We start from the raw sequence: 26,584 nt of genomic DNA, 5'->3' as shown, positions 1-26,584 counted from the left end.
TTCCCAATCACTCATAGATTGTAACAAGTCTGTGTGCTTGCTCCTATACTCTTTGCACTACATGGCTTCCATGCGCATGAATCATCTGCAAACAACTTATGCATGGAGATTAAGTTTCATGTTGATGGAGGTCTACTCAAGCTGGCAAGACTTCGCTCACAAAGACATACTCTGGTTACCAGGGTGACAGAACTGCAGTATGCCGATGACACCGCATCTCCTGCTCTCACACCTGCAGAACTACAACAGTCATCCAACTGCTTTAAAACTGCATGTGATCGCTTTTGGTCTTGCCATTAATGCAAAAAAACAAACCCCAAAAAAAAAAACAAAAAAAAAAAAAAAAAAAACTTGCACAACCTGCCCCAGGATTAACTGTTCACGAGTTCAGCATCTCCATCTTGGACACAATACTGGAGCAGGTTGATCACTTTTCATATCTTGGTAGCATCTTGTCTAAACGGTTGTCATTTACATGCCACTGTATGGCTATGAAAATTGGACACTCTACCGCCGTGATATCAAAAAACTTGAGCGCTTCCACCTACAAAGAATCTGAAACATCTTGAATATTAAGTGAGAGGACTACGTGACCAACATGGCAGTTCTCGACAAAGCGCAGCTAAATAGCCTTGAAGCAACAATCATCGCTCAAAAACTGAAATGGTTAGGCCATGTTCACCGCATGAGTGACACAAGGCTTCCCTGCCAAATTCTTTATGGTGAACTTTGCTCCGGCAGTAGACCTCATGGAGCCCTTCTTAAGCATTTTAAGGACCAGCTGAAATGCATCATGAAGACAACTGGTATAAATATACAGACATGGGAAGAATGTGCTGTGGACCATTCACTGTGGCGGAACACTGCATCCACCGCTGTCAACTTGTTCGATAGAGAACGCCGCAGACATTAAGAGGCCAAGCGACAAGCAAGAAAGCTCCATCAGTTAAAACCCCGCCTCCCTGCATCCATTCAGTGTGATTTGTGTGGGCGTATATTTTATGCCAAGATTGGTCTGTTAAGTCATTGCAAACACATCCATAAACTGAGCTGACCTGTTCACCTTACGCAGGAAGAAGTTATATATACACGGATCGAGTTACAGCCGACGAAAGTCGTCCTGTTTTTTGCTAGTTATGGCCTTGAATGCTATGATTGTAGTCCACAGGATAAGGACTGGACTAGAAGACAGCTGACTGGTAATAAAAATAAATTATGAGTTTTCTCATATCACACTTGCACAAACTGACTGGTTGATGGAAACAATCTTACTATGAAAATCACAGTTGACTGTAAGTTTCAGATCTAATTCTTCACCCTTTCCTCACAGAAATGGAGCTTAAGAGTCATCACCATGGGAACCCTTCCAGCTTGCTGGGTAGGGTGGTGTTGAATGAGCTCATGCCAGCTTAAGAGTACGTGCCTCAAATTCAATTAAAAAACACTGCTGATAAAAATGCTGATGTAACTATCATTTGAAAAGTGAATAAAACAGATTATAACAGAGAATGTGCAGATAAGACGCAGCCTTTAACTATTACACTCTTCTATAAATTGGTGAATAGTGACATCTTCATTGAAATCTGAAATATACCAAATGCAATCTATTTATCAGGGAACAAGAGAGAAGCCTTCCGAAAGGATGCGGTAAGAATATTGATAAAATTCATCTGGGCGTTCCTTGGGTAATGGACTAGGGCATTTTCTAGACGGCTGAATCTCTCATGGCAGAAGCACTTGTTAATATTAATAATGCTATCAAACAAACGGCAGTACTCAGAACCAACCCTGACCATTATCTCAGGTGATATTGAAGGCATTACATCAGCCAAACAACAGATACTAGGTGAAGTATGTCATGAAAAGAAATGTAATGTGTTATGCGTTCAGAAAACCCATAGAGATTTACAACACCGACGCCCTTATATTCCTGGCATTTGTTGGCTGCAGAAAGACCAATGCAAAACATTAAGTGCTGTCTTTGTAAGACCAGAAATAGAAGTTAACAGTGCACACCATTCAGATGATAATGATTGAGATCATTTCTCTTGAGCTTAGCAAATCTCTATGTACAAGCCACCCACTGCAAGATTTACATTTACTCCTCCAGAGAACATTAACAGAAGTAAGACATCTATAGTGATAGGGGACTTGAACAGCCACAGTCATGATGGGGTTACTTACATGATGACAATGGAGAGGCAGTTCTTTCATGGGATGAAACCAATCAGTTGTTCCTTATAAATGACAGTAAACTTCCACATTCTTTCAACAGTGGAAGATGGCAATGAGGTTATAACCAAGATCTCATATTTGTAAGTGAAAGTTTAACTCAGAAATGTTCCAAATCTGTATGTTCCCCCCATTCCTAAACTCACAGCAGTTAATACCATTACTGCCAGTTACTACCATTAATCAGACCTCAACAAGTCAGTTTCAGACATTGTTTCAACTTCAAGAGAGCTGACTGGATGAAGTTCTCATCAATGCTAAATGAAAAAACTTAGACAGTTGTTCCATTTCCTGAAGAATATGACAAATTTGTAGATCATATCAATACCTACCCAGGGGCATCTATTCTGAGAGACTGTAGAACTAACTATATCCAAGGAATGACTTCCTAACAGCAAAACTGTTGGAAAAATATTATAGCCTATATGAAGAAAATCCATTCGGTGAAAAACATCTTGTGAAGCTCATGCAGTTTTGCCCTCTTTCTCAGAGACAAAAAAAGAACTATGGGAAAAGCTTATGACAGAGTGTGATACGAGCAGGAACAGCCAAGAAGCTTGGAGACAGCTACATTGTCTTAACTGTGATCATACCCAACCTATTTCACATGCCAATTTGAAGGCAGACCAAACTGCACATCACCTCTTAGTAAATGGTACAGAACCTCCATATGTTAAGTCTGGGAAGAAGAAAATAGTCCAACAATTAGATGAAGAAAGGAGTATTCTACAAAACCTTTCACTGTTTTGGAATTAGAAACAGAATTGAGACTGTGTAAGAATGGTAAAGCAGCTGGTTTGGAAGATATAAGAGTTGAACAAATTAAGAACTATGGCCCTGTAACAATTAAATTGCTAACTGAGCTAATGAACAATTGCGTTCAGTCCTGTAAACTGCCGAAAATCTGGAGGAAAGCTAGAGTCATTGCCATTCAAAAAACAGGCAAAGATCGGGATAACCCTAAAAGTTAATAATAATAATGACGATGATGATGATAATAATAATAATAATAATAATAATAATAATAATAATAATAATAATAATAATAATAATAATGTTATTGGCTTTAAGTCCCACTAACTACTTTTCAGTTTTCAGAGATGCTGAGGTGCCAGAATTTTGTCTCACAGAATTTCTTTTACATGCCAGTAAATCTACCAGCACAAGCCTAACATATTTGAGCACCTTCAAATACCACCGGACTGAGACAGGATCGAACCTGCCAAGTTGGGATCAGAAGGCCAGCATCTCAACCGCCTGAGCTACTCAGCCCGGTGACCCTAAAAGTTATCAACCTATATCCTTGTTAGGCTATCTCTTTCAGGTGTTAGAGACACTTATACTTCACCGACTAACAAGAGTACTAGAGCCACTCCTTATATCTCAAGACAGGGAAAAGCTGCACATCACAAGTCCTGAAACTGACACAACATATTCAAGACAGTTTCGAGAGACGACAAATCATGGGGGGCAGTATTCATCGACTTGCCAACGGTTTATAATACAGTCAACCACAGATTTCTCCTGCAAAAACTCTATAATATTATCAAAGATTATCAACTCCCCTGCATGGTAAGGAACCTCCTTCAAACTGGAAGATTTTTTGTTGAATTTCAGGGGAAAAGAAGTAGGTGGAGATTCCAGAAGAATGAGTTACCTCAAGGAAGTGTTCTTGCACCATTGCTATTTAATGTTTACACCAATGACCAGCCTCTACCAGAAGGAACGGAAAGTTTCATCCACGCAGACGATCATGCTATCACTGCACAAGTTAGCCAGTTTGAGATTGTTGATAGAAAGCTGTCTGATGCTCTTGGAAGAACTTACTACCTATTACAGAATCAGCTGAAACCAAATCCTAATAAGACTCAAGTGTATACTTTTCATCTTGAGAGAGGCTAGTAGGCCACTTCATATCTTGTGGGAAGGAATCGCTCTTCATCACTGTGCAACCCCAAAGTACTTGGAAGTGAGCTTAGATCGCGTTCTCACCTTTAAGAAGCACTGCTTCAGTATCAAGCAGAAAGTGTCAGCTCGGAACAATGTGGTGCGGAAACTGACAAGTACCACATGGGGTGAACAGCCAAGCACCCTGAGGACATCTTCACTTGTGTTGTGTTATTCTGCCGCTGAATATACATGCCTGGTGTAGTACAGATCCTGTCATACCAAACAGGTGGAAGTCACTCTTAACGAGACTTGAATCATCACTGGTTGCCTAAGGCCTACGCTTTTGGAAAAATTGTACTGACTTGCTGGGATGCACCTCCTGACATCCGTTGGGAGATAGTGACACATAGCGAGAAGAAAAAAGTTGATACATCTGAATCTCACCCTCTGTATGATCCCCAGTCAGCTTGTCCATGTTTGACTTCAAGGAAAAATTTCCTCCGAACAACGGAGGCTCTCGTAGGGACTGCACACCAAGCCCAAATTTGTAAACGGTGAGGGAGGTTCAAATGCTCAGAAGAAGGGTCGACGTCAATAGAAGAACTCCCTCCTGGTCATACAGAAGGTTGGCTAATGTGGAAATCTCTAAATAGATTGCGCACAGGTGTTACCAGATGTCAATCTAATCTGTTAAAGTGAGGTTTTCATGTAGACTCCCCATTATATGATTGTGGTTCTCCATAGAAAATGCCTCATCTTTTCCAATGCAAACTGTGTTCAACTTCATGTACTATGGAAGACCTCCTGCAAGCAACACCTGAGTCCCTGAAAGTAGCTAACTATTGGTCAGCAATCATATAAGTTTGTTCTTCTGCCATGTTCTGTGGTCTTCTTAGACCCTCCCTTGTGGTTAGTCATTTCTAAAGACAGTCTTCACATTGTATCCGCTAGGCGGATTAACATTCTTTACCCGATACCTCCATTTCCTTACTCGTCGTTGGGCAGCCTAGTTTGACGAAATGGAGTCGCTCAGCGGATACCTCAGGGTTTACTTATGGCAAGTAAGACATGTAATCTTACTGTAGAATTCGCTTTACGTGAGTTCAAGAGAATTCCAACTCACGGGTGACACCTATCGTTACTCACGACATAATAATCATCGCCGACAACCTTATCAGAGTATTGACTTCGAGAGAACTTACCATGGTTAAATGAACACTTAATTACACGGTACCTTTCTTAGCCATTAATTAACTTACAAACTAGACAGTAATTAAAGAATTCATGACACCAGCAATTATAGAAAAATAACAAGATATTTATTAATAAAATATTAAATCATTAAATTACCATATTATGCGTCGCATTATTTAAAATTAACTAAAAATAAGTGTGAGAATGAGTCAGCGCTGGCTCGTATAAATAAACGAAAAATAATATTCAGTATTTTAAATTATTAAAACGATCAGTTCCTTTGTGAAGTAGAAATTAAATATTACACACTTACAATAGATCACTGGACACATTTGAGGTCCACCTCGCAATTGGAATGTAGTATAACATCGACACAATTAACTAGTTCCGATAGTTCACTTTCTTTAGTCTGATTTTACCAGTCTCACTTGGATACAATATCCAGCCGAAATGCATCTCAAATACACTAATAAGTTAAGTCTGAATAACTTGGAATACATTTAAGTAGTTATGAATAAATTAAAGGAAAACGAAAAATAGATCTGAGTATATTAAGATAAGTTCGAGTGAAAATCCGAAGTCATGATTTTGTTGCATCGATCTCGTTATGCATGGAAAGCTTCTTACGAACTAAGGCATTCTTTCCTAGTGCCTGGTAAATACGGCTCCTACTCTAGCCTTTCCCTAGCTGAAGTTCGTTTAAGAAATATACGTTCAAAACGGAGAATATCAATCGATCTAGCTATCTAACTAATTTTCAACATAATCTTTGGCTGTCTTACACATGTCCTTTTAGGTTCAATGTCCCTTTCTTTAGTTATTTTTCAATAACATTCAACTACAATGCAAGCTACCTTTCTCTCATGCAGTTACTATGAAGTGCTATGCCGCGAGGTTTAGAAAACATAATCTCATGTATATCGGTGTCGTAATGCATCTGGTTAACTACAGCTATTCAAAGAATCGTAGTATTCTAATGTTCATTACAATCATCTACACTGACATACGATTACGTCACAAGCATACATCTATAATAGTAAATCCAGTTCGTACCTTGGCTTGTGTAGCTCCAGCGGTGTGGGCACTCTTACGCAAATAAATCATAAAATAATCTTGTTGTGTGGCATATCTTAACTTGCAGGTACACGATGGTCCTGCATCGCGTAAAACCATCTCAAATCACTATACATAACTCGAATCTTCCATCCAATTACCATAATCATATTCTTATTACAACATCCATTTAATATTAACACCGTAGCCTCCATAATAATATATCGCGTTCCCAACATCACGACTACGTCTAAATACCACACTGTTTCTTAATAACATTTACAAATCGCAGATTCTCATAACCTACGGACGAGTTCATTGCCCTTTCTATGAACCAAACAATGCGTAATTCCATTTGTTTCTTTCTACACCGCGCACAACCATTCGTGACGCCAACTTTAAGCATTACTTCAATGAAATCTCTATAATCTCCCAGTATGTCATTTCAATCAGCTGTTTCACATTTCTCTTCAAACCTCACGCTTCCTACAAGTATTCTGGTCGGTATAGCATAAACTATTGCTATATTACCAATCGTAACTACGAACTTAATTATCTCACACATCGTTGGTAATCCTCACTTGCATTGCGATATTTATCGGTCTACAATTAGCCCATCGGCACATACCTAAGGTACATGTGTAGGCAAACCAAAATTATGCAACAAAATATTATGAATGACTTAGCTCGCTCATGGTTGTCCCTGGTCCAGCTGTTCCGTTCCCATTGGATGTAGTTGGGTCTTCGGTTCGGTCACGGGTTAGACATCTGGTACGTCATCCGCTCCTTCGTTCTGGAAGTACTATCTGGATTCCCGTTGCCTTCCTTCGTCATGGATCGGTCGGATGGTTACCCGTCGCCTTCCTCGTCATTGCCTGGTCGTAAGGTAAGATGAATTGTTCCCAGGTCGGTCCATCATGTGAATTTAGCACATCATCTTGATCATCTTCTTGTCAGTCTCAAAGTTGAAGATTATATTGCAGTATACAGCCATTTATGCTATTCTTCTCTGACGTCTTTAATCCTTAATTTTATTTATTTTTATTTTTCTTCGTAGCTCTTCGACGTATCTGCAATTTCGTATGTAACGACTTCAGTACATCTATTTTCGTCTGAACTGCTTTTGAATCTTGACGAAAGCTTATTCTTTATTCTTATCAATCGTTGAAATATTTCTTTTCTTATGCGCGATTCCTTTGCTTCTGCTAAAGAATTATTCCGCTGACGATGATTGCGTCCGCTCTCGTTGTCGTGAAAATTCAAGATGAAGATTTTTTAATAATAATGTTTTTTCTATTTTTTTTTTGAAAACAATACTGTAGACCGTCCACTGTCCGTTTTACTCGAATACTTGACCATTCCGTGACGTATATGGCCCTCTGAGTCATCATAACAGGTGACTATTCCTTGATTGCAATAGATTACATGGCCCATACCTTCGGTCGGCGCCATTTTGTAATCTGTCGTGGACGTGCGAACGGGCACAACATTAAGGAACCAACGCAGCAAGCTACTTTTCAAAGCACCGTGTTCGACAGGAAGTCACCTATATAGTCCAGATCTATCACATTCAGACTTTTTTTTGTTACATATTTGTCTTTTGGTTGTACAGTTTGTATTTATATATATATATATATATATATATATATATATATATATTAGTGCTTCTGATATGATAAATAAACCTATTTATTTGAAGATAACAATCAGAATTGCACAGTATTGTATCCTGTAAACATAGTTTGTATTTGAATGCACCCACACCTGTTCACAAATATCTGAATGCTATGACAGGGCCAAACTTCTAAAGGACCAGTCAAGAAATGATGAGAATAACTACCTACACGATTTGTTGCACTGATCATGTGTCACCTCACAATCTGCAAGCCTTTGCGATGAGCAGCAGCCGCTTGGTAGGCCAAGGCTGTTATGCCATAGGGTTGGGTTGGTTCTTTCACATAGAGCTGTCTTACAGTAAGATGCAAAACTGCCAGAACAGTGTGGGAGCTACAGTTTGTGATAAGAATGTTTTTGAGGTTTACTGGGCAACTAAATGAAACAGTAGGGCTCTGTCTGAAGATTTTAGGCATGGAGATAAAAAGGCTGAATGCTCACTTTGAAATCCTATTTATTTTAGAGAGACTAGGATGATAAGCAATTGCGAAGGGTGGTCTCTTGGTGAATGGGCTGGAATTCTTTGCATGCAATCTGATGGTCAAACAGTTGAGTGAGGTAAGTCCTAATAGTCAGTTAATCACTTTGTCACAGGAACTGCAAGTTTCACGAGTTGAGTAAACTTGTCGTCCTTTTGTCCCAGATGGCAAGGCTGAAATGTTATGAATGTTTGATATGATATGGATAGAAGGTATCAGAGTGGAGGTATTGCTGATGATTCTGACATGTACAACAGTGTCAAATCTGGAGGTGGACGGTGACATTACACAAAGCAAGATATATTGATTGGCATTTGATGAAAGATGAGAGACTACAATAGGAAGGGACTGCTCTGGCCAGACCTGGTGGAATCATTTTCTTTCTAAAGTAAGCTGAATCTCTAACATCCACTGACAAAGGTTATGGAACAATTATTAATTGGTTGGTTAAGTTGACGTAATTAAGCTAAAGTACTGGAAAATTCTGGATTTATGTGATGCTTTCGTTTATGTATATTCAGTAAGAGAGGTTCAATAGCTATGATACAGACCATAACTTTATCAAAATATGTGTCATAGGGGGAAAAAAAAAAAAAAAAAAACTTTAACTGTACATGAATTTTCAAGTGAAATGATGCACAGAAGGCCTGTAGAGATTTCAGATGAATTAAGAACACTGCAATCAGAACAGATGAAGTACCGGGCAGATAAGAAGAATCAAACAGTACAACCTTCAAAGAAAAAGTGTATATGGAAGACTGAAGTGGTCCAATGTGGCCAATAAGTTAATAATAAAACATTCTTTTGGTACAAACTCAACACAAATATTGAGATATTTGTCCCTGTGATTTATTAGTTTATTCCATAAGGAGCCTATCCAAGGATGTTTTCAATGCATCAGTCTTCAAATTCTTCAAACTATAATTCTTAATCTTCCTTTATCTGAACTTCAACAATGGTACAGACCCTGGTCTGTCTATGTTTTGTTCTAGAAAGTCATTCAGTTCCATTCAACCATCACAGAATTTGTTGCAAAAAATACATACAGTACATACTCTCATCTCAAAGATTTTCAATAATTTACTTTGTTAGGTTAGGTTGTCAATAATTACGAAGGTAGCGGTCTGGCTGCCTCTGTAGATGCTTTAGAAAATTGATTTGACATTAACAGCCAGTACTTTGGCTTAATTACACCAAATCAGCCGAGAGTCAACTCTAGACAGCTTAATTATTACAAGTCTGCAAGGAAATATGTATTTCTATGGTTGTCAAATTTTTGTCAAAATTTGCCAAATGTACAGATATCTTAAGGATATCTGGCATTTTAACCTGTCCTTTCTCCTTTTGTGACATTTCAATAGAAAATCTGTACATAACAAAATAAAATACTCTTGCTGTTATTGTGGGTCGTTAGTCCATTGACTACCGTAGTTTGATGCAGCCCTTTATGCCACCCTCACCTGTGCTTAACCTTTTCCTCTCTATATATGCATTTATTCAGAAAGAATAAACACTTTTTTTTTTGTTTTTGTTAACGACTCTGATAGATTGAACCATGATCGGAATTCTTCGAAGAACTTAGGAATGGTTCCTCTCGCACCGATCATGAGGCCTATAACCTCGATGTTATCTAGTCCGTATTCACAAAAGGATAAGGGGATAGTTTGTTCATAGATGCTTTTCTTTTCCTCATGTACTTCACTGGACTGATTAGCGTGCGATTCAAACCAAACCGTAGGATCAATAATATATCCATTGGTGTTATTTTTTAAGGCTATCATTTCAATCCTACGGGTACTGCCGTTCTCCAATAATCTATGAACCTCTTTGTGAACTGTGTACCCAGCGACAAAGCTTCGCATGGCATGGTGTCTAGTAAGTCGCAGTGTTTCACCGTATGGACAGTATCCCAGGACATGAGAAAGGGTTTCTATCTCGTTATGGCAATGCCGCCAATTGTTATTATTCTGGGACCTGCCTGGAACAGCTCAAACGGCTGCGACATTAGCGGTCATCTTTAGAGCATCACGCCAATTAGTGCAAGACAGGCCATCGTGGTGTATTATCCAACTGTTCGCTGAAAGGTTTCCTTCAAATAAGATAATACCTTTTCCAATTTGAGGAAACTGACACCATTTTTGAAATTTCTGACCTCTCAGTAATTGCCTTATTTTCTTGGAATCCAAAAGACCATTTTTGGAATTTAATAAGCTGACAAGGTGAAATGTGCAGGTTTTGTGGGCATTTGTTATTCTCCTCAGAGAGATTCCTACTTCCCAAAATACAAGGGTTGTCATTTATTTGTAGGGTAACAAGGGTGCTAATCTGTTGCAGAACAGCTTCCCACTGTGATCGGAAAAGTCCTAGACCTTTGAACTTCCAGTGTGTATATATCATACCATCAGGTGTGTCAGCGGGAAGCAGGAGGATTTCTTTCAGCGTGCATTTTACAAGCCTATCTCTCTGAATCTTCTTATTGCTTAGTCAGACCTAGTGCAGAAGCTTTGTCTTTACCAACAATGATAGTGTCATCGGCGAATCCCAGTACTGTGAGAGGCTTCGGACCTTCTACAAGTGGAAACCCATATGCTCTGAGAGTTCATTCAGAATATGGTCCGTTGCGATATTATAAAGTATAGGTGACAATGGTAAACCTTGCAAAATGACTCCTCAGTTTTATGCTCTTAGTTCTCGAGTAGTTTGCTTCAATTTGGGTTGTATTGCCCTCTTGAAAGGAGAGGATTAACTCGATAAGTTAAGATGGAGCGGCAGAATTTTCTAGAGCTCTTCTCAGATAGTCACGGCCGGTGTTATCAAATGCCTTTTGGATGTTGAGGAAGACTAGGGCTCCATCAGTTTTCTCGTTCTTTGTCTTCACCAGAATCGACTGTAGCAATGAAGTATTAGTTATCGTGCCGGGTGAGGCAGTGAATCCCCTTTGATCATCATCGAATGTCACGAATTCTCTCAACTGGCGATCTACAACTCGCTCAATAATGCTACGTAAAACTGAACAGATGGAAATGGGCCTCCAATTTGACCAACTTTCTCATCGCCTGACTATCTTGATCTGTTAGTTCTTGCCTTTTGAAAACATGGAGGGACGTGGGACATTATTAACATTCTCGTTGCTATTATAGCAATAACATCACACACGGAATCATCTTTCACAATCCTCATCAACACATGATCTGGTCCTGGTGATGTATCACAGCTATACCTTTCACTGCAAAAATGACCTCTTCCTTAGAGATATTGAGTTGATAGGTGTAATCCGAAGCAATTCATTCTCATGCGAACAATAAACTTGTATAATCATTTCCTATATAATCATTACTAGTTGAATAGAGAGAGGAGAAATGGTTTTCAATGTCACGAATAGGAATTTTGCATTGTTTTCCATTATTTCCTAGTACCCTGTGAACTGTTTTTCTTCTCTGATTGTACTATTGAGATTGTGTTAGCTGATAGGCATACTTTTTTTTTTTTTTGTCCTATCTCTTTTAGATCGTCTTTCGGGATTTGACGATTTTGCATAATTTCTCTAGATGTGCAAGTTGTTTTTATTTTTCCTCAAGGTATAAAACTTTCTAGCAGGGTGTTTAGGTCCTAGGAAGACATCAATTGCTTTTGCAAGATAGTCGGGGAAGTCATTTACCAAATTCGAACACGTAGAATTATTAATATTAGCCTGGAATAGCTTTTTCCAGTTTTGCATATCAGTCTTGAATGTGCCCAAGACCATGTCATTTGACATACAGGGAACAGGTGAAACATCGTTCTATACATCGTCTGAGGAACATGTGTTACCGACGGGAATCTTAGTCTTCATTTGTCGATTGACAATAACTTGTCTCTGGACATCCGGATGCGCTTTGCTGATGTGTACGTCCAAACCCCCGGCACCTTGAAAATAAATCTTGATAACTGGGTCATTTTGTGCAAGATTCTCTAAACCCGCAGGTGCAAGGTTAATATTTGAATTCTCATCCATAATTATGCCTTTATTAGGAATTGGAGAACTTGGTTCACTCTTGACTAATGACCTAAAACAGTCAAGGACGAACGGTCATTATAGGGATGTATTATTCCGCGAATAGGTTAGGAGTTGAGACACAAAATGATTATGATGATGATGATGGTGATAATAACAACATATATCAAAATTTGAAGAAGGTATACTGTATATATATCACCAAATGGTAACTAACTACGGAATTGATTATTTAGAAACGAGAGGGAGCAGTTAAAAAGTATCCTACTGTGGGAGATATTTTTGACTCTCATAGCCTCGATACATAACCTAAGCATCATGGCAACAATGGGTTATAATGTAAACAAACATGCTGGACCGCAAATATATCAAAATTGACACGTAATGCTCAAGAACCCAACCAAATCACATCTAATGTAAGAGATGCACTTAAAATAGAACTTCAAAAATACACATTAATAATATAAAATCAAACAAATCATAAAATATCCATAAAATCGTAAGCCTCTAAACCAAATCAAACTTGTGAAGTCACCACCTTCACATTGGCATCCACAGTATGTTCGTCAGACATGTCTAGGCCTCCTCTTACCATCTTTATCCTTTACACTCTCCTAAAAAAAACGGAAATTCTGGGTGTCTTAACAAGTGTCCGATCAATTTATATCTTATCCTGATTAAATACTGTCAAATTATTCCCCCTATCAACTTGATTCACTATCTCTTCATTTAGTACCCAATCTATTGTATTAACCTCACATTCTACATTCTTCTCCAACACCACATGTCCAAGACTTCTATTCTCTTTCACCAGTTAATGTCCAAGTTTTACTTAAATACAATGAATGCCATACTTCACACAAAAGTCTTCAGAAACATTGAAACATGTATCTCTGTGTTGAAGTGATAAATTTATTCCTGTACAAAGTGCCATCCTTGTTACAGTTTACATTTTATGCTGTCCTTATGTCTGCCATCAGTGGTTATTCTATTACCCAAATAACAATATCTAATTAACAATAAATACTAAATTCTATTTACAGAAATATCACTATATAGGCAAATGATATTTACATTATTTTTTTTTCCAATATCAGTGAAGCAAACCCCAAATCATATACTACATTATCATAGCTTCTGCATTACAGTATGTTGCTGAGATGGAGATCATTTGTGTAAAAGTGCTTTAGCAGGAGGGTATTACAGGTAATTTCTCTCATAAATTCAACTGTTATTCAAGCTAATCTAATGACAATCCTATCACAAACACTAAAGTAGTCTGAATAGTAATTTAACAATAAATTAACATCTAAATCTATAAGAGCAAACATGTTTACAACAACAAGTATAAATTATTCTAGCAGAATGGCCCCTCAACCACCAATTACCAAGGAGGTTTGTGAAAAAGAAAGGCTACTCATAAAAGAAGTCAGGGCAGTTGTCACTCCTCTTCAACTCCAGCACTCTCGGCTTATACTTCAACCATCATCCTTCTTCCAGTTTGATGTTGAGAATATATCACCTTAAGCTATCTCAGTGTTTTGTTGCATATTATTGTTAATATGATATAAGACAGACTAACTGAGAAAAACAACTAAAAACCTAAAAATGTAAATATCACCAAGTATCCACAGTACAAAGAATTAGTAAACCCATACAAGATACAAAATTACTTATCCAATTACTTTCATTACGTAGTTCTTGCTCCACAGGATTAATGCAGGCAACTGACAGTTGCATTTTATACCTTATTTTAATCAATTACTAGTTATTTATTGCCCAAGTAATAACTTTTTTTCTTCTCAATTTAAATTCTGAGTTTTGTGCAATTATGTTCTATTATTTTCCAGTGATGTCATAACAGATAAACAAAAATATAACTGAACCCCTTTTTTACCTTTGTCTTCCTAATCTAAGACACTTTAAAACATGTGATATAAATCTGGTCAATCACTGGACTATTGAAGATTTGCTTACAGGTATTGGACTTTGATATTTCAGCTTATAGACAATGACTTTGTTATCAATACCAAATTGTGAACAATTTTATTTACTGTAGTTTGTTCTGGTTTTTAATTCTTAGACTGAATCTCAAATTCCAACCAAAACGCACAATATTAATATTTCTGCTAGCAGATGATGACAAGGTTACCAACTAAATACTATGGATTATTCAAGACTGTTGACAAAAAGCTATTCCACAGCAAGTAAACATCTTGCCCAAAAGGGCTTTCAGTAAGCACCCTGGGTTGTTTTTCCCCACAAAATAATCTAATCCAAGCATAGTCTTGAAAAACTGTGGTGAGGGCAACAGATGTGTTGGCTGTACCATACCTTAACTACTGTGGCATCTACCATGATACAGTGAAGCAGTTATTACAACAGCACTGGTTATCAGACATTCCTCAAATACATAGGGGTGATGACCGTATATCATAAAACTACATAGAGTGTTAACAACCTGATAACTCCGATATAAAGAATAGCATTAGTAGAACTATACAAGAGGAAGTATGACACTACAACAGGGAATTTATATATGGCTGATATAATGCCCTTTCCTTTTACTAATATGACTCAAAATTTTCTTGAAAATATTGTTATATGGCAGCCCTGTGGTAGCCCCTTTTGGTAGTTCCTGGAAGGGGCTGCAGAGTCAGATGACCAGAGATCTCCTAGCTGGCCTGGAGGACGGGGCCAATCATTCCGTATATTGTTCTCGTCGGCTGGTTTACTTGCAAGTTTCTGGGAGATGCAACAAGAATGTTCCACCTTTAGCCACCTCGCAAGCTGTAAGAAGGGAGACTAGCCACGGACAGTCAAACAGTGTTGGTGCTGGACTCTGAGTCAGTGTTGGACTCAGTGTGTTGGTGTTCGGTGGCTGGGCTGAGGGCAACAGATGTGTTGGCTGTCGTTAGTGTCCCACCAAGGTCTGTACGAGGAGTTGTGGGTTGAGTTGGAGTCTCCAGAGAGTAGCTGGACTGGAGATGGTGTACGGGATAGAAGCCTGTGCACTGCCAGAAGACAGAAGAAGGTCAGAAGGAGGCAGAAGATGGCCAGGAGGAGGCAGATGTCCGGAAGATGCTGGAAGATAGCAAAAAAAGACTGAAGACAACCAGAATAAGATGGAGGACAGCCAGAAGTAGATGCGACGGACAGAGAAAATTTGATGAGGGTCTTCTCAAGATAGAGCCTGCTCCGCAGGCAGATGTTCTGTCCCGCAGACCTTGTCCAAAAGAATGTAAGTTCTGTTACAGGACAGAGGCCAAACATGAAGTTCCCTGCCAAATGACGACTGTGGAATTTGAACAAAATTGGAGCCGTGACGCCTGGATAGAAACACTGAAGGATGGGGATTGTCACCTTCCCCAGGTCTCCCTGGCTTACCAGTCTGCAGTGCTCGAGGCCACAGGATCTACTCCAGCGAGGACACCGTGTGAAAGAGAGGTGCGCCTTCCATTGGGCTGAGGGTTCGGCCGACCTGAAGACCATCCTAACCCGACTGTCTGCTACTGCCTGGATCTGACAAGGAGACCAAAGGGTGTACTCACTGCTGTCTGGAAGAGTATGAGCATAAGGAGCGACCGAGTAAAGGCGCGGTATGACCAACGAGTTTATACCATCGGAAATCATGAGAACGACCTGGGGGCGGCTGTATAACTCCGTAAGAAAGAAAGCCTTGTCTCTCGAGCTCCAGAGGATGTGGAACGATGCTTACCATGTTCTGAGAGGATTAAATGACGTCGGCTACCAGATACGACAGAACTAAGATGCAAGATGAAGGTGGTACATCCAAAGCGACAAGGAACATAACAGATCAGGATGATCAGCTATCAAAGAGGGGCAATGTTATGTGGCAGCCCCTTTTGGTACTTCCTGGAAGAGACCAGCGAGCGGTCTTTCTGTGTATTGTTCTTGTCAGCTGGTTTACCCGCGAGTTTCTGGGAGATGCAATGAGACTGTTCGACCTCTAGCCACCTCGTGAATATTCTGGTTCACTTCACCCTAGCTATAAAAAGGGAAGCTAGTCGCGGACAGTCAGTCAGTCAGTGTTGGGCGCTGGACTTGGAGTCGGTAGTGGACTCGGTGTGTGGGTGTTCGGTGGCTAGGCTGAGGGCGACAGAGGTGTTGGCTGATGTACATATTGATTTCCACAGGGAACCTGAAATATTTATCCTGAATGAGTAAATTCATAATTCCAATATAAATGGTCCATTATTGGACATTATAAATTTTCCAGCTAACTAATTCTTTGCTGCCAGCATTTTCCCCAGTGTGCCAATTTGGGTTCATTGTCCAATAATGAAGCATTTACATATATTGGAATTAGAGGTATTGGTTGTCACTAGTGTCCCTCCGAGGTCTGAATGAGGAGTTATGGGTTGTTGTGTCTGAGTGTCCAGAGAGTAGCTGGACTGGCGATGACATACAGGAAGAGTACTGTGTGTTTGTGTATTTCTGTGGACTGAGAAACGTCGTAGAGTCGGCGACCAGAGCAGCTAATTAGAACAGCACTAATGATCATTTTTGGGTACAGCCCTGCTGGTTAGCACTGTTGCTGCTTATTTGTTCACTGTGATAGACTGCGTGAGTTAATGGACTGTATCTGGAGTCGAACCAAGGAACGGTTATCGCGTTGTATAGCCAGTAGCACTGGCGGTCTGCATAAACTGCTGCGTGGGGCATCTGGACTTGGAGAAGTTGAAAGTAAGGGGAGCTTGTGAATGGGATTAAAGCTCTCTCTTGTAATTCCCACGAGCTGGGACTCCCTGCCGTTCATAAAAAAGAGAGACCTGCAAATAGCCAGCAATTAGCGAGTGTGATCATTCATGGCTGAATAGAGAGCGAGCATGCATATGTGTGCACGTTTACTGAGTCATCCTGAAATAAATTAGAGTAATAAAAGAGACCCTGTTTTATTTGTAACAATATGATTTAAATGCAAACCGAACCTGTCTCAGATAGGAAAGAAAGTATTAGTATCGGTTAAACACAGAAATTTTAGTTTTGCTAATATAATGAAAATATATTATACCCACTATCTTAGGATCAATGTTACATTAAAGTACTTCACTTCTAAATGCTTAATTTTAGAATGTTATTAAAGTTATTTTATGATCCTGTTAGGGTAGTATTCCTTATCTGAATAGCTGTACCTGTTTAGCTACATGAGCAAATTAAGACTTACATGGTTTGACAAATTGTAAATGAAAAACTTCTACATAAAAGCAGAAAAATAATCCTTTAAACGAGTGCTAAGAATTGTAGTCATGCCATATGGAAACAAATATTTAGTACGGAGATCTGAGAGTGCCCCATTTCTACCACTTTGTGCCAAAAACATGAAATATAATTTCCCTTAGATAAAGAAGTAAATGAGCAGACACTAATGCAATGATCATAGGCACACAAACTGGCATAACTAAGAACTGATGTCAGACTGCAATTAACATTTCATGCAATTCTCTATGAAATAACCTGAATATTGAAACAGTTACTTGCCTCCTGCTTCTCAAGTTTGTTCTGATCTTCGATCCTGGTTAGAATCTCAGTCATGTTTGTTTCCAGCACCATGCCCCCCATCACAAGTTCATTCAGGATGTAATGAACCTGACATTAAAAAAAAACAGAATATAAATGTAAATGACAATAAAATATAGTAAGGATTCTGGCAGAAGTGATCTAGTTTACTTACTGGCTCTAATTATGAGCTATAAATTTATTTTTTTTCCATACTGAAGTGCAATTATAAGAATATGATATCTTTAAATTGACTTAGGACCTCAGGCAAAGAAGTAAATCTCTAATGTCTGATGTAGAACAAGCACCGACTTGCTAGAGGAAGCAGGCAGGCCATGTAAACAAAGACAATGCCTGCTTCCTACAGCAAGTCAGCAAGTCATATTGTGACAAGATCATAACCTTAATTTTTGTTATTTTATATATTTTAATGTTATAATTATTCCTACAATATTGCCTTTGTCTGGTATACATATGTTTTAGTTATCACATCTTAGGAAGGGAGGGAAAAAGGAAATGAACAGTGTTTTGAGTAATTCAGGTGAACTCATAATAGATCCCAGGGAATCACTGGAGAGGTGGAGGGAATATTTTGAACATCTTCTCAATGTAAAAGGAAATCATCATGGTGGTGTTGCAAACAGCCAAGCTCATGGGGAGGAGGAAAAGGATGTTGGTGAAATTATGCTTGAGGAAGTGGAAAGGATAGTAAATAAACTTCATTGTCATAAGGCTGCAGGAATAGATGAAATTAGACCTGAAATGGTGAAGTACATTGGGAAGGCAGGGATGAAATGGCTTCATAGAGTAGTAAAATTAGCGTGGAGTGTTGGTAAGGTACCTTCAGATTGGACAAAAGCAGTAATTGCACCTATCTATAAGTGTTGTGTGAGATCAGTTAATGTAACCTCTTTGATTCTTGTTACTCCTGAGATTTGTTTACGGGAGCTTTGAAATAAGCAAAGAAACACACTTCAAGTTTTAGTTTGGTATCATTTTTGGTGTTCTCAAGATGGCTTCCGTGTATTTAAAATAAATGTGTTCGATAATTGTGGAATTGTACCCGTGTTTTATCGTTTTTGAAGTGCATTCCCAACATTTGGCGACCGTAACAGGACATTAGACAGTTATATAATCATATAAACAGTTTCATACGTAGTATTTCAAGCATGGAAGTGAATATAGCTGTGACAAAGAAATCAAGAGCGGTATTACGGCGATCAATAACCAAGATCTACAATGAGCTCGACGCGTTACTACAGATGCCAGAGAAAGATACGGAAAGTATTAGTGCACATATGGATCTATTAGAAACAAAATTTCATGAATTAACAGGTATGGATACTCTTATCTTCACTAATATGATTGAGAACGTGGAGGTTAGGGATGACGAGTTAGACAAAGAAATCAGTATGGCTGACGAGTATAAATTCAAATTTTATAAGGTTAAGACTGTTGTTACGAAATTATTAAATGAAGACCAGAACTCAGAAGCTACTGCAGTATCAGTTAATTCTAACTCGTCACTCCAAGTTAAGCATTCATACAAACTGCCTTTGTTAGAATTGAAAAAGTTCGGAGGTGAACTAAAAGATTGGCTTCCTTTCTGGTCACAATTTAAGAAAAATGATGAGGACCCTCTTTTAGACCCTAGTGATAAATTCCAATACCTCATACAGGCCACCACTTCTGGATCCAGAGCAAGAGATTTAGTTGAGAGCTTTCCTGCTACCGGAGAAAATTACTGTAAAGCAATATCAAGTCTCTAAGCACGCTATGGGAAGGATGATTTGCTGGTAGAAGTGTACATTAGGGAGTTGTTAAGTTTAATCTTACAGAATGCTGTGAGCCCTAATAAGGTGTGTTTATCATCCCTCTATGATAAGCTTCAGAGCCATATAGGAGCCCTAGGAACCTTAGGTGTCACAACGGACAAGTGTAATTCCATGCTTTTACCACTAGTAGAGTCATGTTTGCCTGAGGACGTTCTAAGAACTTGGGAGAGAACTTCTTCAATCGCGCTCATTGGCCAGTCTTCTTCAAATTCAGTTGTTGAACCAGGGGGGGCTAGTGTCGGTGACCAGAGTGTGAATTCCAAGAATCGTTTAGACAGTTTGATGCAATTTCTTAGATGTGAAGTAGAACAGGAACAGAAGATTACTTTGGCTATGTCAGGGTTTGGTGTTTTGTCTTCGGTAGCTGTCAAGGGAGGTCCAAAGAAGAAGGAAAAGAGCTTGAATTACACCACTAATCCGAATGAGAACATTCCCACAGCAGCAGGTCTCCTTACTGCATCTGGTAGAGAAACAGCAGGGTGTGTCTTTTGTTCGTCTAATCACAAGTCTCAAGACTGTATTAAGGCCCAGAAGATGACTTTGCAAGAACGTCGTCTTGCACTTGAGACTAAAAGATGCTGTTTTTCTTGTCTCAAGGTCGGACATCCAGCGAAGAAATGTAGAAATAGGCCTAAGTGCATCATTTGTAGTCGAGGACACTTTGTGGTTATGTGTGATAAGTTGCCACAAACCCAGGTAGACTCAGCCGTAGAGAGACCGAACTCAACAGGAGACAAGATGGCTTCTAGTGCGCATGTCCAGAAAGATGAAGCTTTAGCTAGTTTGTCGAACCATTGTGGGGTGCTGATGCAAACACTAGTTGTCAAGGTTCGGGGCCAAGGAGTTGAGCGGACTGTAAGAGCATTAATTGATTCAGCATCACAACGTTCCTACATTTTGAAGAGTACAGCCACGGAAATGGGATATCAAACTGGCAGACAGGAAAATATCCAACACTCGCTATTTGGAGGTACAACCACTGGAGTATACCATCATTGTGTGTACACTATTTATCTCTCTAGTCTGGATGGTAGCTACAACTGTCACTTTGAAGCATTAGACCAAACAAGAATTTGTGGTGCCATACCTTCAGTACAGCAAGGTCCTTGGATTGAAGAACTAAGTAGTCAGAACATTGTTTTGAGTGACATCGAATCTTATGGACCAATAGAAATATTAATTGGAGCTGATGTTGCAGGCAAATTGTTTACAGGAGGCCACAAGATACTAAGTACTGGACTAGTAGCCATGGAAACTCGTTTGGGATGGATTTTAATGGGCAAAGTACCTTCAGAACATAGGAATGAGGAAAGTATGGCTATGGTGGTGACTGCTATGCTAACAAGAGAAGCCACCATCACAGATTTGTGGACTCTAGATACTTTAGGGATTAGCGATCCATCTGAGAAACGCAGCAGATCTGAGAATGAGTCTACTACACAGCAACATTTCCTTGATACAGTATCAGTCAATGAAGAAGAGCGGTTTGAAGTTCACCTCCCATGGGTTGAGAACCATCCTCCACTGCCTGATAATTACCAATTATCACTGAAGAGACTGATGTCTACTGTTAAGAGATTGAAGACTGAAGGTTACTATGATGCTTATCAGGAAGTACTAGATGATTGGCTGAGGGAAGGGGTGATAGACAAAGTGCCTCCTCAGGAAATGGATGTTCATTGCCACTATTTGCCTCATCGTCACGTTGTGAAACCTGGATCAACAACACCAGTGCGCCCCGTGTTCGATGCCTCGCCTAAAGAAGATAAACAGCCCAGCCTCAATCAATGTCTTGAGAAAGGCCCTAATTTAATTGAGAAAATACCTTCCGTGTTGGCTCGTTTCCGACTGAAGAAGGTGGGAGTTGTTGGAGACATAAGAAGAGCTTTTCTCCAGATCAGCATTCATGAGACAGAAATTTTTTGAGATTCTTGTGGTTAGACAGAAATGGAAGTCTCAAGACATACAGACATTGTCGTGTTGTATTTGGAGTCTCTCCAAGTCCTTTTCTATTAGAATCATGCATCAAACTTCACCTTGAAAATACATTAGTACTGTGTGAGGAAGGGAAGTCACCATGGCCCAAGTCATTTGTGGAACTTCTTACCCATAGCTTCTATGTTGATAATTGCCTTGCGAGTTCGGACAATGAAGAACAAGCTAAACAGTTTATTGATGTAGCTTCAGGTGTCATGAGGGAACGGCAATTTTGTCTTCGAGGGTGGGAGTTGACCGGAAGTAATGATGTTTCCGGACCTAAAAATGTGTTAGGACTCCTATGGAACAAGTCCGACGATTCCCTAGCAATCAACATAGATAACCTTCTTTTGATTAGCTTCGAGAAAATAACAAAGAAAGTTATTTTGAGTGCTGCCCATAGAATTTTTGATCCGGTGGGTGTCACATGTAGCGTAGCATTAATACCAAAATTGTTGCTTCAACAGACTTGGAGAGAAGGTTTGACATGGGATGAAGAAGTCAATGAAGAGATCAAAATGAAATTCTTGAGTTGGCTTGAAGAAGTTCCTCTTTTAGCTCAAGTCAAGATTCCTCAGTTGTCTAACTGCAACAGCCCAGACGACTCCTGGACACTTCACATTTTTTCAGATGCCTGTCAGACATCATAAGCAGCAGCTGTATTCCTGCGTGTTGAGCAAGGGGGTGAAGTGAGTGTTCACTTGGTGGCTGCCAAGTCAAGAGTTGCACCAACTGGAAAATCAGGCAAGGGATTGACCTTTCCCAGGTTAGAACTTTTAGCAGCTTCATTAGCAACGAGATTATATGCATCGATTGTAAAGGATTATTGTATTCCCGATATTAAGGCAATTTTTTGGACAGATGCTTCAACTGTTCGCTTGGATTCAGCGAAGTGAAGCATGGGATGCTTTTGTCATGAACCGGATTAAAGAGATACGAGAACTGTCAGTTGGTTGCAAATGGCGACATGTTCCTGGAAAAGAAAACCCATCAGATCTTCCATCACGTGGATGTTCTGTGAAGAAGTTGATACAATGCCGTTGATGGGAAGGCCCTGGTTGGTTGAGAGAAAATCCAGACTGCTGGCCACAAACTGACTTTTCTTATAATGAGGAAGAGATAAATTCGGAGAGAAGGAAGAATGTCGTTTCATTAATATCAAGTAATTCAGAAGACATCGGTAAAGACTGGTATTACCAACACTTTTCTCAGTACAAGAAAATTGTAAGGATGGTAGGCTGGATGTTCCGCTTTCTGACCAACTGTCGCATCAGCAAAGCTCAACGCATACATTGTGACCTGACAAGTGAGGAATCTGTCACGGCAGAAAGGAAGATTTTACGGTGGGTGTAGGAGGAAGTGTTCATAGATGTTTTCAATTCCAAACTAAAGAGCTTACTTCCGTTTGTTGACGAACAGGGATTGATTCGTTTGATGACCAAGATATCAAACCGGGATGATGTCAGGGACTTTTGTCATCCCATTGTGCTCCCAAAGGCTGATCACCCAGTCGTTCAGCGACTGATTATGGATGCCCATCTTAGCAACTGTCATGCTGGTACGCAGATGCTTTTGTCAATTCTGAGGCAACAGTATTGGATTCTAGGAGGTAGACAAACAATTAGAGCTGTTATTAACTCCTGCATGATTTGTAAATGTCATAGTTCAAAGAAGCTGGCAGCTCATCCTTCACCTTTACCTGAGAGTAGAGTGCGTGACGCAAGAATTTTTGAAGTTACTGGAGTTGATTTTGCTGGTCCTCTCTACATCAAAGCCGATGATGGAACCTCGAAGAAGGCATGGGTTTGCTTATTCACTTGTGGAGTTTACCGTGCAGTTCGATTGGAACTGATATCTTCGTTATCAACAGATAGCTTTCTACAAGCTTTCAGACGTTTCTGCAGCAAACAAGGAAGACCTGTCATTGTCTACAGTGACCAGGGAACAAATTTTGTTGGGTTTAAGAACTCCTGTCACAAACTGGACTGGAATGCAATCTCACAATACAGTTCAGCGCGGAAGATAGATTGGCGTTTTAATCCTCCAGCTTCGCCATGGTGGGGAGGTTGGTGGGAACGACTAGTAGGAATGCTCAAAACTCTTCTCCGTCGAGTGCTTGGTCGATCATCTGTCAACTATGAAGAGATGCAGACAATCCTCTGTGACTGCGAAACCGTCATAAATTCTCGGCCATTAACCTATTTGTCTGACAACCCATCAGATCTGGCTGCTCTAACTCCAAACATGTTTCTACACGACATAGAAGAAGTAGGAGTACCTGAGTATGACCTGTTCGAAGCAACTGATCTTCGGAAAAGACTGCAGTATCGCCTTCAGTTGCAAAAAAAGAATCTTAGAGAAAGCTTTCGTACTGAGTATTTAGGTCAGTTGAAGTTATTCGCCAGCAAGGATAAGCCACATGATCTCAAACTGGGAGAAATTGTTTTGGTTGACAATGATGACACTAGAAGAGTGGATTGGCCATTGGGACGAGTTGTCGAGCTTGTTAAGGGAAAGGATGGCAATGTTAGAGTAGTTCGTGTCGTCATTGCTTCAGGCGAGCTTATAAGGCCAGTTCAAAGAATATACCCACTAGAACACGAGTTTCAACCACCTGAGGATACCCAGGAAATCCGAAACCACCTAAGGAAAGACTTTGTTCCAAGTGAGGAAAATATAAAGGATAATCACGAGGCCGGAGCATGTGACTCTTCTACTCCTGCTGAAGATGGTCCTCAAGTTTCAAAGCAGACAGTGAAAATAACTCATCTAGGACGATTGATTCACAAGCCAGAAAAGTTACATTTGTGATATGTGTCAATTAATATATTTATTTGTGTTCATATTATTGAATTTTATCATTTTGTAAATGTTTCAGGACTATTTTATGAAAGTGGCAATTTGTGCATAAAGGGTGTAAGTCAATTCATGTCAACATTCATTTGACTTAGGTGGGAGGATGTTGTGTGAGATCAGTTAGTGTAACCTCTGATTCTTGTTACTCCTGAGATTTGTTTACGAGAGCTTTGAAATAAGCAAAGAAACACACTTCAAGTTTTAGTTTGGTATCATTTTTGGTGTTCTCACGATGGCTTCCATGTATATATGTGTATTAAAATAAATGTGTTCGATAATTGTGGAATTGTACCCGTGTTTTATCGTTTTCGAAGTGCATTCCCAACAATAAGAAAGGGAACAGAAAGGATTGCAACAACTATCGAGGTATCTCATTGATTAGTACACCAGGCAAAGTATTCACTGGCATCCTGGAAGGGAGAGTGCGATCAGTCGTTGAGAGGAAGTTGGATGAAAACCAGTGTGGTTTCAGACCACAGAGAGGCTGTCAGGATCAGATTTTCAGTATGCGCCAGGTAATTGAAAAATGCTACGAGAGGAATAGGCAGTTGTGTTTATGTTTCGTAGATCTAGAGAAAGCATATGACAGGGTACCGAGGGAAAAGATGTTTGCCATACTGGGGGACTATGGAATTAAAGGTAGATTATTAAAATCAATCATCAATCAAAGGTATTTATGTTGACAATTGGGCTTCAGTGAGAATTGATGATAGAATGAGTTCTTGGTTCAGGGTACTTACAGGAGTTAGACAAGGCTGTAATCTTTCACCTTTGCTATTTGTAGTTTACATGGATCATCTGCTGAAAGGTATAAAATGGCATTCAGGGATTCAGTTAGGTGGAAATGTAGTAAGCAGTTTGGCCTATGCTGACGACTTGGTCTTAATGGCAGACTGTGCCGAAAGCCTGCAGTCTAATATCATGGAACTTCAAAATAGGTGCAATGAGTATGGTAAGAAAATTAGCCTCTCGAAGACTAAATTGATGTCAGTAGGTAAGAAATTCAACAGAATCGAATGTCAGATTGGTGATACAAAGCTACAACAGGTCGATAATTTCAAGTATTTAGGTTGTGTGTTCTCCCAGGATGGTAATATAGTAAGTGAGATTGAATCAAGTTGTAGTAAAGCTAATGCAGTGAGCTCGCAGTTGCGATCAGCAGTATTCTGTAAGAAGGAAGTCAGCTCCCAGACGAAACTATCTTTACATCGGTCTGTTTTCAGACCAACTTTGCTTTACGGGAGCGAAAGCTGGGTGGACTCAGGATATCTTACTCATAAGTTAGAAGTAACAGACATGAAAGTAGCGAGAATGATTGCTGGTACAAACAGGTGGGAACAATGGCAGGAGGGTACTCGGAATGAGGAGATAAAGGCTAATTTAGGAATGAACTCGATGGATGAAGCTGTACGCATAAACCGGCTTCGGTGGTGGGATCATGAGAGGCGAATGGAGGAGGATAGGTTACCTAGGAGAATAATGGACTCTCTTATGGAGGGTAAGAGAAGTAGAGGGAGACCAATACGACGATGGTTAGACTCGGTTTCTAACGGTTTAAAGATAAGAGGTATAGAACTAAATGAGGCCACAACACTAGTTGCAAATCGAGGATTGTGGCGACGTTCAGTAAATTCTCAGAGGCTTGCAGACTGAACGCTGAAAGGCATAACAGTCTATAATGATAATGTATGTATGTATAATTTGTTTAATTTTTATTTGGCTGAAGATGGCCACTAAGTGACAGAAACTAGTCTCAAGACTTATGTAATATCATTTACTTGATATATTCCATTGAAAAAGTCTAGTCAATTTATTCTTATCGAGCTCGATAGCTGCAGTCGCTTAAGTGTGGCCAGTATCCAGCATTCGGGAGATAGTGG

The 26,584-nt window shown here is 39.6% G+C and overlaps 1 protein-coding gene across 4 annotated transcripts in view; it reads right to left on the bottom strand.

Moving 5' to 3' along the window:
- or (AP-3 complex subunit sigma-2 or) overlaps positions 1–26,584 on the bottom strand; it is a 212,576-nt gene that overhangs the window by 72,333 nt on the left and 113,659 nt on the right. For all 4 annotated transcript variants that reach the window (XM_067148341.2, XM_067148339.2, XM_067148340.2 and 1 more), the window contains exon 4: positions 18,019–18,126. In XM_067148341.2, coding sequence (XP_067004442.2) covers positions 18,019–18,126 — 108 coding nt within the window. The remainder of the gene's footprint in view (positions 1–18,018; positions 18,127–26,584) is intronic.

Source organism: Anabrus simplex, chromosome 5 (assembly GCF_040414725.1).
Source record: "Anabrus simplex isolate iqAnaSimp1 chromosome 5, ASM4041472v1, whole genome shotgun sequence".
Taxonomy (NCBI): domain Eukaryota; kingdom Metazoa; phylum Arthropoda; class Insecta; order Orthoptera; family Tettigoniidae; genus Anabrus; species Anabrus simplex.
This window is presented reverse-complemented; position numbering and strand designations above follow the sequence as displayed.